An 18,958-nucleotide genomic window follows, 5' to 3' on the forward strand; every position below is an offset into this window, starting at 1 on the left:
GGGGCCTGTTAATGTTGTTTTTTGGTGGTTTTTTTTTTGCTCAACTGTTCTTCTGCTGACAGAGACCAGGCTTAGAGAGAGCAGAACCAGCCAAACCAGGCTTCTCCAGCCCAGAATAAGTGGATTTCACACCAATGTGCTGATTTACCAGCGGTTTTAGTCAAATCCCACCTGTGTTACTGAGCAGGGGCTGGAAGTGTTCAGAGCACACTGGAGTTCCCCCAGTCTGTGCTGCTGTTCCAACAGGTCTGCAGGAGAAATTCAAAGGGATATTTGCTGAATGCAACTGATTTCATATATATATATATATATATATATATATATAGGAAAGAACTCAGCTCTGCACAGTTAGGAGAGGGTGGAATCTCTCTTTGCAAAGCCTCAGCTACTCCCCTGGCCGTGCCTGGTTCAGTTTTTAATGACCCATGAAAGGCCACCCTGCTAAAGCTGCCCAGGGGAGCTGCCATTCCTTCCTCACACAGCATCCTCTATTGCCTCCTAACCAAAAATAGCTCCAAGAGTTTTAAAATACATATGTTATCTTGTTTTCTCCTTTCACTTGCAGGCTCTGGGTGTCATCCCCTGCCCTGGAATATCTGAAGGATGTTTTGCCTCTTGTCTTATTCCTGCTCGACTCCACAGCTCTGTGCCCAGACAGAGGGATTGTGATGAAATTAAAGTGATTTTTCTTTTTAAATGAGGAAAATACATTTTGAATTTGAAGGAAATCCGAGCTAGAAAAGCAAATTCTCCTGTGCCCATGGCCCAACATCCTGCTACTCTCTAATGAAGCCCAGCACGGACCCACCCCACAATTCCACATCTGCAGCAGAATTTAGAGTTAAAACCCCGAAGCAATAAAAGCAGGAGATGGATAAAAAAAATCCCTGGTCCTTCAGGAGTGCTCTGCAGCCCTAATAACTCTCCCAGAGCCCAAACCTCGTGGCAGAGGTTTGAGGTGAGGTGGATACAGTGAAGGGTGAGAAAGTCCTTTCACAGCCTCCTGGAAAAAGCACAGGATCCCTTCTACAAACCAGCTGCTCTTTCTATTTTTAAACACTCTGGAGGGACTCAAATATTGCAGTGATGAGAGGAGAGGAGGCTTGTGTAAGTACCTTGGCAGATGGATGCTTAGCAAAGGAAGGGGACTATCCCTGTGGGATGGGACCAGGAATAAATGCTCATTCCAGCCCCATTATCCAGCCCAAACAGGTAAAACAGCTGGACAAAGGTGTTTTAGGCTTTAAGGAATGTTGTTCTTCCACTTTTCAGCAAGGCTCAGCAGCTGTTCCCAACAGGAGCAGTTACCAGTGGCATAGGAAGTGGGCTGGACTTTGCTGTTTCTTTAGTCTTAGCTTTGTAAAAACTCTGACTAATAATTTTGCCTCCCTTTTCATGCTGGTTTGAATCAAGTGTGAGGCAGCTGTTCATTTTTCTCAGCGATAAATCACCGTTTCTTGACATTTGGAAACTCAGGAGACTGGGAAAAAAAAAAAAGGGGGGGGAGAGAAGTGCTGAGGACGGAGTCGGTTTTATTTTTAATTTTTTAGCACCTTCAGCTGCTCAGCCCCAAAGGCTGAGTGTTGACACCACTTCAACGTGCAGGGAAATAACTGGAGGATGGATTTGCCAAGGATGGATAAGGGATGAGGGGCTGGAACCCTCCCTCCCCCATGGGCCTGAAGTTGCCGTGTGGAATATCTGAGTGTGTAAAATGGCTTAAAGCATGCAAATTACTGCAAGATCAGGCCCAAAGTCTAGGAAACAGCAATTGTTCAGCTTGGGCTCAATGTTTGCCTTGTGGCAGACTCCTTTCTCTCCTCCCTGGGAGCAGGAGGGAGCAGGGACAACATTCCCTCTGCTCCTCCTGGCCCAGGAGGGGCTCTGCATCCTGTCCCTGTCCCTCCCTCCGTCCCCCCTGGGGCAACACCACAATTCAACTGGTAATAATTCAAAAGCAGAGTCTGGAACAAGGACTTTCTGAAGGCATCTGACCCCTTTTTGTTGGTTTTTTTTTTTGAAGGGAGGAGGAAAGCAAACCCCCTGCTCCGTTTCCTGCTGTTGTGCTGGTTATTCCAGAATATTTCCATTGTCAGAGAGCAAACCCTTTGCATGCCAGCAAGGAGGGAGCATCAGGCTGGGGAGAGGGCTAAATTTGGCTCCAATTCCTCAGGAGCCTGACCTCTTCCTATTGAAGTCTGTGGCAACACTCCCACTCACTGCCCAGCAGCACATTTTTAAACACTCCCCCCTCAATTAATTCCGTGTTGCATTGAAGGAAGTGATAAAAATAATCCCCTCAGAATGCATTTTCCTGTAGGTAAAAGGAGAATATTTTCAGTTCACTGGGGAAAATAGTAGGGGAGCACAGAGGGCACAGAGAAGAGGCTTTTGCTGCAGGAACTTGAACACTTTGGGCACCCAAAAGCTGGTGCCCTGACTCAGGAAAATGGTGAGCAGCAGTCAGTGAGCACATACAAATATCCAGGGTCAGGCCAGCAATAGGACAGCCATGTGAAAAAGAAAAAAAAAAAAAAAAAAAAAACAGGTTTTTTGTAAAAATCTGACAGCATTTTAAATAAACTGAATATCACAGATTTCATGCAGGCAGAATCTTTTCATAGATTTCCATTTTTTCACAATAATTACTGTTCATTTGGGTGACTGCAACACAGTTCTCTCTGTGTTTGCTCTTTTAAAAATTTGCTTTCTGCTTTTACTCTCTTTCCTTTCCCTATTTGCTCACTGAGACAGCTCTCATTTTCAGCCTTCCATCAAAAAAAAAGAAAAGGTGGGAGGAAGCTTTATTTCCAGGAATATATTTGATTGTTGAGTGGGAAAAAAAAAAGGGAATTGCTTCCCAATGAAAGGGTTTCCATGTAAAGCAGCACAGCCAGATCAAACACAGAGACACTGAAGTTACAAGAACATGAGGTGGTCTCTTGAGAAAATCATTCCCAGCCAGTCTCACCTATGGATTGGGAATTGTACACAGCCTAGATGTGGAAAATCCTATTTCTGTTCCTTCCTGTTGGTTGTAACATCTTTGATGCTTCCAGTGGAGTTGTTGCAGCAACTCATCCAACCAACAAAACTTCAGCATTGCAACTTCTATAACGTGGATTTAGGTTTTTTAATTGATTCTATGAATCTGTCACAGCTACAGGGAAGAGATTCCCATCTGGGCAAAGTCCCTGGGAGCCACTTCCACAGCAAATTACGTTTTTATTGTTGTTTCCTGACTGAGAAATACAGCTGGAGCACAAAAACCTGCCTAATTTGGGCACAGTGAGTGAAGTCAAACCACAGCAATCCTCCCAGATTTCTGCTGGCTGCAGATCCCTGGGCAGGGATCACATTCCCCTGGGAATTGCCTGCAGTGCTTGGCTGGGAGGTGGGAAGGTGGGACTGGTGTTAATTTGGGATTTTCATCTTCCCCTTTGGCAGGTCCAGCATGTCCATGGTGCTCCCAGCACGGCTGCAGTGAGTTCATGGGGGACAAACCCCTCTGGGGGCTCTGGCAATCCATGTTCCCGTGCAAATATTCTTATTAATAACCCTTAAGTCTCCTCCTCTGTTAAAATGGAGTAGATTGGGTGCCTGATCCTGATTTAGGGCTGAAATCCATGACTGAACACCCCTTGGTTTCACCCACTGACTTTAATGAAGTCCTTGCCAATTAACAGTGGGGGTAAAGGACAGAACCGGTGCCTCAGCAACACCAGAGGAGTTCAAAGTGTCTTCTTTTAACTTTTTACCTATTAAAACAAGCAGTGTTTTGTGCCATGTCCTTCTGCACCCTGAATTTTCATGGCATCCTTAGTTCAGGCAGTACAGGCATGGCCTTTCCCCGTGGGAAGTGAAAAGCAAGGGGCAGATTCTCCTCCTGCCTTTGGATCAAGAGGCAGAAAATCAACTGGCACAAGAGGGGAATGAGCAGGGAGCTGGGAGGGTTTGTTGGTTGTTTTTTTTTCCCTTCATTGATACAACAAAATGGAAATTTTTTTTCCCCCTTCATTGATACAACAAAATGGAAATGGGCTCTTTGTTTTCCCAAATGTAGTGATAGATTTGTCACTGCCAATATTGATTTCCTTCCCCGACATAAACTATTTTTAAAAACGCCTCTTAATGGGTTTTCTTTGCTTGCAGGGTTGTGATTCCAGGCTGTTCTCCACAGCCCTGCTCTGGCAGGATCAGGAGGGGGGTCTGCCTGTCTTTAAAAGCGAAGGGAAAAGTGAGAAGAAGGGGGGGGGGAAAAAGACAATGAGAAGGATGAACTGAAACCCAGCAGGGAAGAAAACAGGAATATTTGTCCCAGCCAGCCCATAGGAACGTGCTGAGTGGGAGGGGAGCAGAGCTCTGTCTCCCAATGGATCTTACACCGGGAAGGGCAGTCCCTGCCCTGGGGCTGACGTGCTCTGAGGTTATAAATTCCAAGTGGAGAGGGTTTAGAGGGAGGCAGAAACACGAGGATGAGGTGGAAATTTTGGGGTGTGACTCTTGTGCCTGGAACTCCTTCCAGTTTAAGCACAAGAGGGTCAAGTGGACCTGTTGGATCCTGAGGATGCTCTGAGGGCTGGAGCTGCTCTGCTGTGGGGCCAGGCTGGGAGAACTGGGGGTGACAGAAGGCTCCAGGGACACCTTGGAGCCCCTTCCAGGGCCTAAAGGGGCTCCAGGAGAGCTGGGGAGGGACTTGGGACAAAGGATGGAGGGATGGGACACAGGGAACGGCTTCCTACTGCCAGAGGGCAGAGATAGATGGGATATTAGGAAAAAATCTGAATTTTTGGTGGGGAGGCCCTGGCACAGGTTGCCCAGAAACTGTGGCTGCCTCATCCCTGGAAGTGTCCAAGGCCAGGCTGGATGTTGGAGCAACCTGGGCTAGTGGGAGGTGTCCCTGCCCATGGCAAGGGCTTGGAATGAGATGATCTCTAATCCTTCCAGCCCAAACCATTCTGGCATTCTAAGTGGTGACAGAGCCCTTGAAAGCCCCAACTTGCCCATTTTTGCTCTTTCTCCTGGTGCAGTTTGGTCAGCATCACACTGACAGGTTTTCCCAAAAACTTTAAAAACTGTAATTAAATAAGTAAATAAACAAAGAAATAGGAATAGAAAATACAGCTAAACAAATAGAAAATATAATAAATAAGTAGAAGTAATTATAGAAATTATGGAAAAATAAATAGCAAATAAATAGAAGTAATACTAGAAATTATAGATAAGTAAGTAGAAAATCTAATAACTAAATAAATAGAAAAAATATAGAAATTACAGATAAATAAATTGAAAATATAATAAATAAATAAATGGAAATAATAATAATAGAAATCGCATATAAATAAATAGAAAAATATAATATATAGATAAATAGAAGTAATGATAGAAATTACAGATAAATAAATAGCAAATATAACAAATAAATTTCCCAAATCTTCGTTCACGAAGCCCAGCCATGATGATGATGAACAAATAAATGGGACTAACAATAGAAATTACAGATAAAAACAGAAAATGTAATAAATAAATATTAAAAAAAGAAATCACAGGTAAATAAATGGAAAATACGATAAACAAATAAAGAAATAGAAATAATACTAGAAATTACAGATAAATAAATCGAAAATATAATAAATAAATAAATATAAAAATAGTAATGACAGATAAATAAATCGAAAATATAATAAATAAATAAATATAAAAATAGTAATGACAGATAAATCGGAAATATAATAAATAAATAGAAATAATAATGGAAATGACAGATAAATAAATGGAAGTGATAATAAATAAATAAATAAAATAAATAAATATAATAAATAAATAAATATAATAATAGAAATGACTGATAAATAAATGGAAATGATAATAAATAAATAAATAAAATAAATAAATAAATATAATAATAGAAATTACAGATAAATAAATGGAAAATTTGACAAACAAAGAAATAGAAATAATAATAGAAATTCCAAATAAGTAGAAAAATCTAACAAATAAATAAATAAATAAATAAATGGAAATAATCGCGCGTGCACGTGCTTTTGTGGGTCTTTTTTTTTTGTGTTCTTTGGGGTTTTTTTGGTTTGTTTCTGGTTGTTTTTTTTTTTAAAGGGACCTCCATTTCTCCTGCATCCGCCCCCCCAGGGCGCCTCATCCCCGGCTCCCGGGTGGGCTCCCCCCATCCTCCCCTCCCACGCCCCCGTGGCCACCCCCACCCACCCTCTCTCCCTCCCTCCCTCCCTCTCCCTCCCTCTCCCTCTCCCTCTCCCCCACCCGGAGGCGGCGGCTCCGGCGCGGAGGCTCCGCGGGGGCTGCGCGGGGTGGGCGGGTCGCGGGGCCGGGGCAGCGGCAGCGCTCCCGCGGCGGGTGCGTGGATGGCCCTGCGCGGCCCGCGATGGCTGCGCGCTGATGGCCCGGCCCGCGCCGCTCGCCATGGCTGCCAGAGACGAGCTGTACAGCAAAGTCATCCCCCGGCGGAACCGCCAGCACCGCGCCGGGACCATCAAACACGGCTCCTCGCTCGAGATCCTGCTCTCCATGGGCTTCCCGAAAGCACGGGCGTAAGTCTCCCGAGCGGCGCCTTCCCCCTCCCTCCCCTTTTCGCTTTACGGCGGACAGGAGCGGCGGGCGCTGCTCCGGACCGGCGGGAGGGAGCGCCGGGGATCCGGGGATCCAGGCGGGGATGCGCTGCCGGGGCGCGGGGATGAGGTCCCGGAGCGGGGGGATGCGCTGCCGGAGCAGGGGGGGATGCGCTGCCGGGGCGCGGGGATGCAGTCCGGAGACGAGGGATGAGCTGCAGGAGAGGGGGGATGCGCTGCCGGGGCGCGGGGATGCGCTCCCGGGGAAGAGGGATGTGCTCCCGGGGAAGAGGGATGCGCTCCCGGAGCCGGGGGGATGCGCTCCCGGAGCGGCCGGGGCAGCGCGAGATTCTCTCCCGGGCGCTGGGAAAGCTCTCCCGGGCGCTGGGAATGCTCTCCCGGGCGCTGGGAATGCTCTCCCGGGAGCAGGGATGCTCTCCCGGCAGCGCAGGAATGCTCTCCCGGCAGCGGGGATGCTCTCCCGGCAGAGGGGATGCTCTCCCGGCAGCGCAGGACTGCTCTCCCGGCTGCGATGGGATACGCTCCCGGAGCGACCCGGAGATGCCTTCCCGGAACGCTCAGGGCAGCGGGGAATGCTCTCCCGGCAGCGGAGGGATGCGCTCCCGGAGCCGGGGGGATGCGCTGCCGGGCCGGCCGGGGCAGAGAGAGGATGCTCTGCTGGGCAGCGAGGGAATACGCTCTCGGAGTGGCCCTGGGATGCCTTCTGGGAAAGGCCAGGGCAGCGGGGAATACTCTCCCGGCAGTGCGGGGATGCTATCCCGGAGCAGGGGGATGCTATCCCGGAGCAGGGGGATGCACTCCCGGAGCAGGGGGATGCTATCCCGGAGCAGGGGGATGCGCTCCCGGAGCAGGGGGATGCGCTCCCGGAGCTGCCCGGCGGTGCCGTAGGACCCGAGGGATGCTCCGGGTCGCATCCCAGCCTGGCTCCGAGGTGCCGGGGAGAGAGAGGCAGGTGCCGTCCCGGGTTCCGTCCCCACCCGCCGCGGTGCTGAAGGGCCCCCGCGCCGCCGGCAAGTTGGGGATGGCCACGGAGGCAGGTTTTGCGCCCCTAAATTGAAATCAGAGCCCGTCGCTCCCGCGCCGTGAAAATAAGGAGTCCCTGGCGCGAGTGCTTTTGCTCGGTCACCCCGGGGATTTTCTTTAACCCCTGTACAAGTCACCCAAAAAGGGACGGAGCAACGCAAGAAAATTTCCGTGCGTAGCCCGAAGTGGTTCGGGTTTTCTTGTCCGGTTTATGCCCTGGTGTCATCTCCCTGCATGTGCTTATGCATTTAATTAATTAGGCAGCCACGTAATGGGAACTTAATGAGGAAACAGAGTGACTCCTGAAGTGGGACCCGGCGCTTTAGGATGCAAATGAAGCCAGGGGGGATCAGGATGGTTCCTTGATCTCCTTAAGTTTTCCCGTTTCTCTGTGGTTTTGCAGCCTGTCTTTGGGCAGGTTTTTTTTATAAATATAGAGACAGACAGATGCAGTTTAAGGACATATGTTATCTGTGGATTCATGGATCCACTAGCACACGCAGGAAATCTTGTGTTTTCCACAGCCCTCCTTGCATTCCTGAGGGCTGTCAGTGATCTGTAGCTGTCTGTTGAGATCAGCACACAGCATTTATATACAGTGAATGCAAATGCAGAGCAGAGGAGACTGGTGACTTCATGCTCTGCTCGGCTGGAAAAACAGATGTGCATCTTTCAGAATGGCTAGAGAAAAAAAGCAGCCTGATCCTATGAATGAAACTAGTTATTACCTGCACAACAGTGCCATCAAGGCTGACAGGCAGCCCTGCTCTTACCTCGCTGAGGAACTGTGTCTATGGGTCATGTTCTTGCCCAAGAAAACACTGACATTTGATAAAAATGCACTCAGAGCTTCGTCAGACAAACCAGAGAAGGTTAAACACGGGGAGCAAGCCAGAGAAAGGGGTAAAATATCCCTAACTGCAAAAACTATTCATTGCAAATCTAACCAGCCAGACGGGTGAAGCTGTCATGATACTAAATTCAGGATAATGTGACATAACCCTGCTTGACAGCTCAGCTCTCTGCTGGGAGAGGGACCACTTTCCCCATCTGAAGTAGCAATTAGTGCCCCTGTTCCAGCCTGCTGGAAATGCTACAAATAATTCATCATTAAAATTCAGACGGGAAGCAAAACGGAAATCAGACATCTCAGTAGTGCCACCAAGGAACAGCACAGGTTTGGAAGCCTGAGAGACAGGGCTGTGTGGCCACAGGGCATTCCCTGAAGGTCACTGCTCCCCACAAAATGCCTTTTAACTTTTTAACTCACAGCATATTACTCTGTAAGTGTGAACGAAAGAGAATACCGAGATGGCAAGGAGGTAAAACCACCGTCTCACTCTCAAATACAGCACTGAGAAGTCCCCTTAAAGCCCTTTTGAGTTTCCCCCTGAAACTCTCCCACCTCTGCTTTCTACCCCAAAGCCACAGTTACAGCAGGAGACAGGGAATTCAGTGAAATTTCAGTTCTGTGCTCGTAGATCCTGCCTACAAACACAAGCCAGGCTGGTACTTAAAAGTGGTGACCATCTGTTTGGGTGGCTTATGCAAAACAAAGCTCCAAGTTGTCAGACGAGTCTGTCAGGCATGTCACAAAATGCCATCTCTGTTGGCATCAGAGGCCTCCTGGCTTTCTGTTAGAGCTCTGGGGGGGATTGATTGGGGCAAGGGACAGAGGGGACCCCTGGAGACATGATCAGAGGCACAGGAGTTAGCTGGAAAACACAGGTTTTGGGTTTGGTATCAAACCAGTACTGAGATCCTGGGGAGTACTTTCAGCTTCTAATTCAGCTCGAGCAACTTCATGTATCCCACCCCCCGATAAAGAACACCTTTTGTCTCTTCTGTACTGATATTGTTCATTATTTGATAGTGTTTCTGTGCCTACATTTTAAAAGCTCAGATGGCCAGGATGACCCTGGGCTTGCACTGCTGACAGGAGCTGAGGAGTTTCACGTTCCTTTTATTTCCCTGCTTCTGTGTTACTTTGGGCAAGCCACTTCCACCCAGAGTATGATGAAATAATCAAAGGTGAAAGGCTAAATATGGTTTCCAAGTGTTACTAGGATGGTTAGTCCAGACTGACTTAGTACAGACCAGCTCAGTTAAGGGCAGAAAACATGAGAGCCAGGCAGGAACCAAGAGAGGCTGTCAGGTATCAAGTGGATCTTGTGTTCAGATCAAGGTGTTATTAAATAAGCCTGGTTTTTTCCATCCTGAATGTGGGTTGTGGGGATAAAAGGTCCACCAAAGGACATACCCATTCACCTCTAAAGTCCTTGCTGGCACAGGTCTGCCTGTCTTCCTTCCCAGCAACAGTTTCAATTCATCTGAGCTACTCCAAATTACACAGTGATGCCCAAACCACCTTTGGGTGCCTTTACCTGTGCATGGCAGCTGCTCAAACCACTGCAGTGTGTCACCCCTTTGAAGTGGTACCAGCAGCTGCAGTTCTACCTTGCCTGGTTTTGCCAGCACACAACCATTACTTCTTTCTTTTGCAATTAGCCCATCCCATTAGGTACTGTCTACTCACACAGGAGGAGGCTTCCCCTACCCCAAGGAGTTCCTGATTTAAACAAGGAAGGAAGGCAAAGGTGATGTTACAATTCCCATTTTGCAATTTGGGCACCAAGACAAGCATTTCACCCAAATCCTGACCAGATCCCCAGTGCCTCAAGGTCCTAAACACAACAGGCTTCCTCTAGAAAAGGATTTCACACAACTGTTATTTCCCAGTTGCCCCAAAATATTGTTTAGCATCTCATTCTGGATGTCCTGTTGCACCTAATTCTGATCTAACTACAACTCAATACAACTATTGTGTATAATCCCTGTACATATGCTGATATTCTTTGTGAAAGGAGAGAAGCACAAACCACAGGGGGATCACTTAAAACTATTATGTAGGTCCAAGCAACTAAAAAAAAAAATCTATAATCTGTGTCTATAAAATGCTAAACATAGGAAAATTTAGTGATGGACTGCAGTTTCTTTCAGGATGGGAGAAGACCTTTGACCAAATTTAAATTATTGAAACTTATCTGGCCTGCACGGTGCAGAAATCAATGTACCTCCAGAATCTGCAAGTTCAGTGATCCACAGTTTTAAAAGTTTCATGTTAGACTTTAAACTCCTCCAAAACATCCTCGAAACCAGAAAGTTAAAATTCTAGCATGAGACCAAAAAACAAAAAAAAATCCTGCTTTTTTTTTTTTTTTTTTTTTTTTTAGTTCTGGGTGCACATATGTGCAGGAATATATAAATATATAACATTTAAAATGTTACTTCAGTTTCATACAACTCTGAATTCAAGCCACAGCCCTGAGATGTTGTTTCAGAAGAGATCCAGGCCTAGAAAAATGAAGATAATTCCCTGGCCCCTGTCATTACTCAAGCTGAGTAAATCACTGTTCATAACCAGAACACTTCAATTAGAGGTACTGTGCTTTTCCAGTCACTGTGTTCTCTGTGATAAGAGTGAAGGATAACACAGGTGGCAAAGCTTCCCAAAAATAAATGGATGTTCCTTCCCATCATCTCAGCCTGGAAAAGGGGAACTATCTCCTGCAGACAGGTGGATAATATTGGTTTAATGTGTAATGCTGTGTTCCTGGGTGGATCTGAGCATAACTGCAAACATTTCCCCCCCATAAAAACGGGATAGACAGGAATATTGGACAATTTACAGTGATTCAGCTTCATCACTTCCCCTGTGCTACACATTTCCTCCTCCTTCCCTCCCACAAAAGACCACCTGGTTTAACTCTGTGTCAGCTCCCCTGGCCCTGGATAAAACCAAGGCAGTCTGATTTGGATTTGCTTTCCCAGTGGCTGTGAGAATTTAGGGGTATTAAGGGTTTCATTATTGTCAAAGAAAAGCAGCTCAGATCCAGTTTACAAACAGTAAAATCTTCTTCTCTGTTTTGAAAACGTTTTCTAGCCTGCTACAACATGTTTTGCCTGGTAACAGACTTAGCAACACAGCAAGGCTGGAAGTCTCTCTCCTTCCTCTAGGGTTTGGGAAAATACAGCATGGAAAAACAAGTGTTGCAGATGATCTTTCCCTTTTGAAGTGGTTTCTCTTCCTTCGTGGCCTTGCCTTCAGGGTGTTAGTTTTCTGCAAATACTCTGGCCTGAAATTCATCCTGCTGCAAAGAACCAGCCCAAAACATGGGCATGTCCCAAGCTCCAACTGAGCCCAGGTCTTAGAAGGGTTTTCATGAGTTGCAGGGACTTGTGTTGGCCCAGGTGTGGAGGGAAACCCCATCCCAAGGGAAGAAGTTGATGCACAGAAACGTTTCTAGAAGCAACAGCTTGGAAGGCTCCACTGAAAGGGGATTTCCAAGTTTTAACAACAGCTCTGGAGGAAATCTTCAGCTGTTGAACGGAAAATCCAGGTGTTGGATTAGGAAGAAGCTTCCCCTAAAGCTCTGCCTGTGCTCATCACTCGGGACAGTGAGTTTTGGGCTTGGATGGAGCCGTGGATTGTGCGGCAGAGAAACCACCTGAGCAAAACACTTCCAGTACTGCATAAAAACCATCAGGCCCACGGACATTTGTGAGCAGGAGCTTCACAGCAAGAGTTTGGGACCTGTTTACAAATAGTGAAAGAGGAAGAAGCTGCTGGAAGTGCTTGGAAAAGACCCCCCCTTCCCCTCCATGACCCTCCCTTTCCACGTGCCTGTCTAAGCTCTGACCTTTAAGCTCGGCCCACGCCGGGGTTTAACAGATGAGATCGTAACTTGAGCAATAGTTTGAGCAATTAACTGCTCCAGTTCACTATTGCAATTCCTGGGCTCAGCACTGAGGCCTCAGAACAATTTTGTACATCTGTGCTGGCGGGGATCCAGCAGGTCTGCACGGAGCAGTGGGACACAGGGAGTGCAATGGAATTAGCAGCTGCCAGGAAGGTGCACTGGAGGAAGGCTGGAGCAAACAGGCATTTGGGGCTGAGTCCCGTGGCTGCTCTGCACATGGATTTATTTTTATTTTTTTTTTCATTGGCTTTATTGCAATTTTCTGCTGTTGGGGCCAGGAGATGATTCCTGCAGGATTCAGATTGTTCCGTGCCAGTGGCTCCACTGGGTTTGGGGGTGGGGGGATCTCCATCCTAACTTTAAAGATCTAAAGTGATAAACCATACAGGGCTCTTTATTTCCACTGTACAGTCTGGAAACTGAAGCACAGAGAGGCTTAAATATATACATCAGATCTATAGTTAGGCTGATACTTGCACCCACCTAAATCTGATACTTGATATTCTTCCTAAATCTGGAGAGTTTCAGTCCAACAGCTTAATGACAAGACTCAGATGTCTGGTCTAAATGGAACAGCTATTTCTATGGCATTGGACAGAATTTTCAGATGGAGAGACATTCCTTATCAGAGGCAGGAGAAGCCATTCCTGTGATAAGATCACCCCCTGACATGCTAATGGCAGCAGCAGTGCCCTGTGTTACCTCAGTGACTCAGGATACTGGACACAACTGCCATTAATCATATCTGGTGGCTGGGGGGAAGTGGAACAATCAGATATTCGGGTCTGATACGGGCAAAGAAAATGCTTCTGCCACAAACAGTTCAAGGCCAGAGCCTCCCTACCCAAAGATTGCTCCCAGGACAGCCAAGGTCACTGCAGTACTGGCTGGATAAGTGCTGGCTGCCCGGAGAACAGGCTGGGTGTGTGCAGGGAGGAGAACACACCCCAAGCCCTTTCCAGTGCCTGCACACCCCGGACTTCAGTGGGAGCTCAGATTTAAGTGTCTGAGTAGCATCACCACGTGCAGTGAATCCCCAGTTCAGTGGCAAGTCAGCCAGAAGCCAGCAATCCCTGGATTGCTGGGATGTGGTTTTCAGGGCTCTCTAACTTTGGCAAACGCTGTAGGAGATGTCAGAAAGTTTCCCAGTCCCTGAGTACTTGGTTTGTTTTGGTATTAAAATTACATGGTGACAAGAAAACATTTGCTTGTGCTTCTATGACTCTGATGAGTTTTTTGTCTCGGAGCCAAGGTCCTGAACTTGATCCTACTCTCTGCACTGGGAAGGAGAGGAGCTTCAGAGAGTGCAACCCAGACCTCCCATGTCACTGAGAGAGCCTGAAAAATTACTCTGTGCCTTCTGTGTCAAACCCCCAGGCAGTTAATAACTTGATCCTTAGCATGCAATTCCCTTTCAGGCTTCCTATCAGTCTGGAGTGATACAGATACCAGTGTTATCTTTTCTGTCCCTTTTTCTCTCTCCTCACAGACCTGATACCACTGTCAGGAGCCAGTTTAAATTTACTGATGAGATTCTCAAGACAAAGGCTCACTAGAGAAACTCATGATTTCAGATATCCAGACTCTTTGAATGGAGCCTTGTTTGCATTAAATGCTGATTATCCTTCCCCCCCCCTTGGAGGCTCGGTGGCAGTGGCAGCAGGTCAGCCTGTTCCTGCAGAATTCTGCACAATACCCCTTATAAAGGAAGTTTATCCCTAAATTATTGCTCCCACTTTGCTGTGGAGCCCATGCTCAAAGGATGCTGCCAGTCCTCAGCACCTCCTGAATAACTACACTGACATAAGTCAGGGGGGAATTCCATCCTTTGAAAGATCATTAGTGAAAATTTAGAAAAAAAAAACCTAAAAATTTAGTGCTTTTAAACATCAAGTGCTAACCCTGCTGGCTCCTGATGACCCTCGTGTTTTTAAGTCACCTTTGAAAGCAAATCCTGGCCTCCCAAATCTTGCTCCCACTCGGAAACGTTGCCCTGGGTTTTCACCAGAGCTCATAGTGGATTCCCAGCATGTGCTCTGCAATTGCAGGAAGAATAGAGACATCCGTGTGTGTGTCTGTGCTGCACCAGTCTAATTATCCTCAACAAGCAGAGTCATCAAAAGAGCTGTAGTTTAGCAGCTGACAGGGTTTTGGATTCCATCACCAAGACTCTCTGCAGGCTTTGTGCAGTACAATGGGGTGCACTGCTGAGCCTGTGTCTTACTCAGCCCCTCTATAAACAGACCCAAAAAGAATAGGCCAGGGCTCTGCTTGGCATTATTCTGTTCCCCACCATATTCTGTGCTGTGCACAAAGATTGAATCCAGAGAGCAGCATAAAGTGGAGGGGCAAAAAAAAAAAAATAAAAACCAGCAAGAAATAGTAGAGTGGGTTGAGGGAATTGCTGAAGTCACCGTAACAAAGCAGCTGACAACCTACACAAACAGAGTTTTAGACACCTTGTACCTCCTGTCTGTGTTCATAAGGTGCTGTCCCTTCAAATCCACTCTCCCTGATATTTGTCCTGAAGCTTTGGCAAGCCCCAGCAGCAAAAGGTGCTGTTTAAGGTCCTCCTGAATACCCACAACTCCTGATACATCAACCTCCCACAACCAGAGAGCAGAGCCGTTGCTCCTCCTTTCCCTGGGAAGCCTCAGCCTTCCCATTTTTCCCACAGATTCCCAAAAGAATAAAGATGGGCACGGGGAGCAGAGTGGCAAGTGCAGGTGTGACAATGCCCTAAGTGGTTTCTGTCACCCACTGCTGGTGTAAAATTTAAACAGAAAGCAAACAATCAGGAACTGGAACATGGAAGGAGTGGGAGGAGATGTGTTTGATGGCTTTGCTTTCCCCAGGCACCAAATTCGTGTCCTTGAATTCTCCTGTCCTTGCCAGCACCTTGCCAGGCCAGTCCCTGCCAGCAGGAGATCAGCAGGGAAATGCTGGAGAAAGGTTATGGCTGAGCAAACCATGGGATGTCTGCCTTGTGTGCTAGAAATGCAGAGGCAAACCCAAAAACTGGGAGCTCTGGGAACTCAAGTTGCCAAGTCTGGGAACTTGACGTGGAAAGAGGTTTTAAACTGTATTTCACTCACACCCATCACCCCCCTGCTATTATCAAACACAAGGCAAGTGCCACTTGTCCCCCCTGTCATGACAGTGCAGAATTAATCCCTCCAGGCTGGTGACTGTGACACAATTCCACTGTAGGGGCAGGCACATTTCAGGGAGATTTTCCATCTCCCAATTTTTTAAATTGACTCTTTTCCTTCTCCTCTGCTTAATGAAATACAGCAAGTTCTCACACGACACAAATCCCATGAATGCTCTGATTCAGCAAAGCCCTTGAGCACGTGCTGGAAAATGGCTGAGACCAGGATGTTCCAAACATTTCTCCCAAGTTAAACGGCACTGGAGACACCTGGCATGGACAAGGTGGGGCTGTTTTTCTTCTGAGCTGTTCCCCATTTTATCGAGAGCGACTGAAGCAGTTTCGTGATGCAAATTTCAAGCCCTGAGTTTGTGCTGACATGAAACACTAATAGCATTTTTCCCCGGCGAGCAGAAGCCTGATTTTCATGTCCCACAGTCCTGCTGTGCTGTGCAAAGAGAAAAGGCAAACACCCTCCCTGCTCCAGGAGGCAGAAAGAGCAAATTCCTCTGGAGAGGAGGATGGGGAGAGGCCAGACAGGATCATCTCCTGCTCACAGCCACTGATCCCAGCATTGCCTCCAAAATCCCTCACTCCCTGTGTTTGCCATAGTTACAGCTGAGTTAGATTGATGGGTAGAATTCACAGCTGCATGAGAATGGCACTGGCAGGAACAGCCACTTCCAAATAACTATCATTCTCATTTTACAGCCAGAAAAATTTACCATGAGACAGTACATCAAGTCACTTGATGCCAGAGAGGGCACCTTAATTAACGTTTGCCATCCACTTGAGACAAAGGGCTCTCCAGAACTGCAGGCTCTAAGTGGTGTCAATGATGTCCTGCTCCCTTGTTCTACAATTATATCGAATTTTTTCTTCCCAATCAATATTTCTTTCTGAGAGGAGCTGCCAAGGCCCAGTAAGTGTCAAATCACAACGTATCAGCCATGGATAAGTTACAGTCAGTTCTCCCAGGCCCCATTCAAAGAAATCTCAACCTAACCAAGAATTGGATCTGGTTCATATTCACACTGTCCACGGGCAACAGAAGCAAGCCCTGGAGTAAATGTAGCTTACAGCTGCACCTTAGAAAACACATTTATATTCCCTTTACAGTCCCTGTGTAGCTGTGTCATAAATGCATTCATGCTCTGAGAGGCAAAGCCTTCCAGCAGTGTAAATCAGCCCAGCACCATTTACTTTCTTGGAGCGAGGCTAATGCACACCAGCTTTGAGCATCTTACCCAGAAATAACCCAAAAAAAAGCTTCCTTTAGAGAAATGAGGGGTTTTTATGCCATTCAGAGCCTGTGCATAAATAAGACTTGGTACCAAAGCCTCTGGGAGAAAAATATAAACCTCAGGTGTTTCTCGCCTGTTTGCAGCACATTTGTATGTTGGGGCCGCAGAGGATTTTATAAATAGTGACTCCAGCTCTGTGCCTGGAGCTGGGGGCACGTACTGATGTTTTCCCAGGCAGCTGGGGTGCATTTTGGTCCCTGGATACCCTGATTATTTGGGCCTGAAAGACGTCAGCCGAGGCTGGGCAGAGGATGAGTCAGGATGGCTCCGCAGAGACCCGAGTGGTGCACGAGAGGCTGTGCTGGGATGGCTCAGGGCAGCTGGTGCTGCTTCCCTTCAGCAGCACAGCAATTCCAGGTTCACTGCTGCAGGAGAATCCATTGTCCATCCTGTTTAACCATCCCTTCTCAGCCTCTGCCAGGAGCTCTCCTGTGTGGGGTGCCTTGCACGACTAAAAGCCCTCACACCAACCTGAAACAACTGTCTGGGGGATGTTTTAAGTCTCACTTTGACTGGGTAAGAATAGTGCAGTTTGGAGGGGGATAATGACCCACTTCCCTGTGGTATTTCCTCTTTTCTCCCTAAGGTAATAGTTTCTACTTGCATGGGAAGATCAGCATCATTCTACTTGCATGGGACGCTGCATTTCATCATCCAGCTTCCCAAAAAAGCTCATAGATGTTATCTCAGGGAGAGGACTTAACTCCCTAGGAAGACCCTGACTTTGGGGGTCAATTTATCTTCCCAGCTTCCTCCACTTCCTGCCCCAGAGCTGCTGATCCTCCTTGAGATTAAAACAGTTTCAGCCCTTGGGAATTCCAAGGGGGAGAATGGCATGTCAGAAGTGCACAGCACAGGGCCTGGAGTTCTGTTGGATTCCCATCTCCCTCCCAACATTTGCCAGCAGTCACTGGCACAGCCTTTAGCTCCTCTGGAAGTGCATCCCACACAGAGGAACTTCTGCTGGTGCATCACCCTGTGATTTTAGCCTTGGCTGTGTCTTAGTGCCCAGGAAATGTGTCTTGCCAGGCTCCTGGTGTGAGTCAGCCTGAGCCAGAGTGCTGGGCAGCCTGCTGGGATCCCTTCCATCTCCTCCTGGGAATCTCTGGTGACCAGCTGCTGATTTCTGTGCTTGCTTTTGGTCTTCAAATAGGCCCATCTGCTGCAAAGTCGACTTTGAAAGGCTAAAGCCAAGGCTGCCCAGAGAAAATTGGACAACAGGAGGGAAAAAGTGAATAAGTCCTTCAGGATGTGTCATTCCCAAAGAGCCTGAGGCCAGATTAGCAGAACTACATTTGGAAGTTGGTTCCTTGAGCCACAAACAGCTCCCAGGGCAAGGTGCTGCCTTCTTTTGGCTCCAGGAGCACAGTAACTCCCTGTCTCACAGATATTTTGGAGGATAAATACATTAAAGGTGCAAGCTATGACAATGATGGGGCACAGGAGTTGTGTACAGACCACAAAAAGGGCACAATTCCCCCTTGGATCACCAAAAGCCAAAAACACCCCCCCCCCCCCAAATATTCAGTTATCCAAGATGGTATAAAGGCCAAAAGCAACTTCTTAAGTTCTTCCTCTACTCTCCTTCACAATTCTTACTAAGAGCCAGTAATATCTAAATATGTGAAAATCTTAACCATGTTCTCAAATATATAACATGGGAGAAAGTTGTATTGTTGGGTTTTGGGGTTTATTCACTGAAAGAAACTGTGGGCCTTGCAGTGGGTGGAAACCAAGCCCTTTTTGGAAGTCCAAAATGACCCAAAGTCAGCAGCCACTTTGGAGAACCTTGGCCAGCTGATGCTCAGTGTCTCTGCAAGTGCAGCAGCTCCTAATGAGCATGAAAGCACTTTAAGGCATTTGCCTGAGGACACAGTCTCTTGCAGCACTGGGTTTGGAGCTCAGTAATTTAGATTTGCCATCAGGCCATAAATAAGCCAAAAATGTGCTCTTAGGTGGCACTTAGCTCCTGTTCCAGGCATCGAACTCAACCTTCCACCTACTAAATATTGTTTCAGTTTTGCTGCAGAATATCCCCGAGTCTTCCAGGGCCTTTGATGGGACTTTCATTTCAGTAACAGACATGAAATTTGGTGGTTTTTTTAGGCTGGGTGTGAG

At 47.2% G+C, this 18,958-nt stretch overlaps 1 protein-coding gene across 1 annotated transcript in view; it reads left to right on the plus strand.

Moving 5' to 3' along the window:
- Nucleotides 1-6,348: 6,348 nt before the first annotated feature.
- The window catches only part of UBASH3B (ubiquitin associated and SH3 domain containing B), a 65,164-nt gene continuing 52,554 nt past the window's right edge, over nt 6,349-18,958 (plus strand). Inside the window, exon 1 of the mRNA XM_032709638.1 lies at nt 6,349-6,563. Within this exon, the coding sequence (XP_032565529.1) occupies nt 6,412-6,563 (152 nt within the window). The 5' untranslated portion in view covers nt 6,349-6,411. The remainder of the gene's footprint in view (nt 6,564-18,958) is intronic.

The sequence above is a fragment of the Chiroxiphia lanceolata genome, chromosome 23 (assembly GCF_009829145.1).
Source record: "Chiroxiphia lanceolata isolate bChiLan1 chromosome 23, bChiLan1.pri, whole genome shotgun sequence".
NCBI lineage: Eukaryota > Metazoa > Chordata > Aves > Passeriformes > Pipridae > Chiroxiphia > Chiroxiphia lanceolata.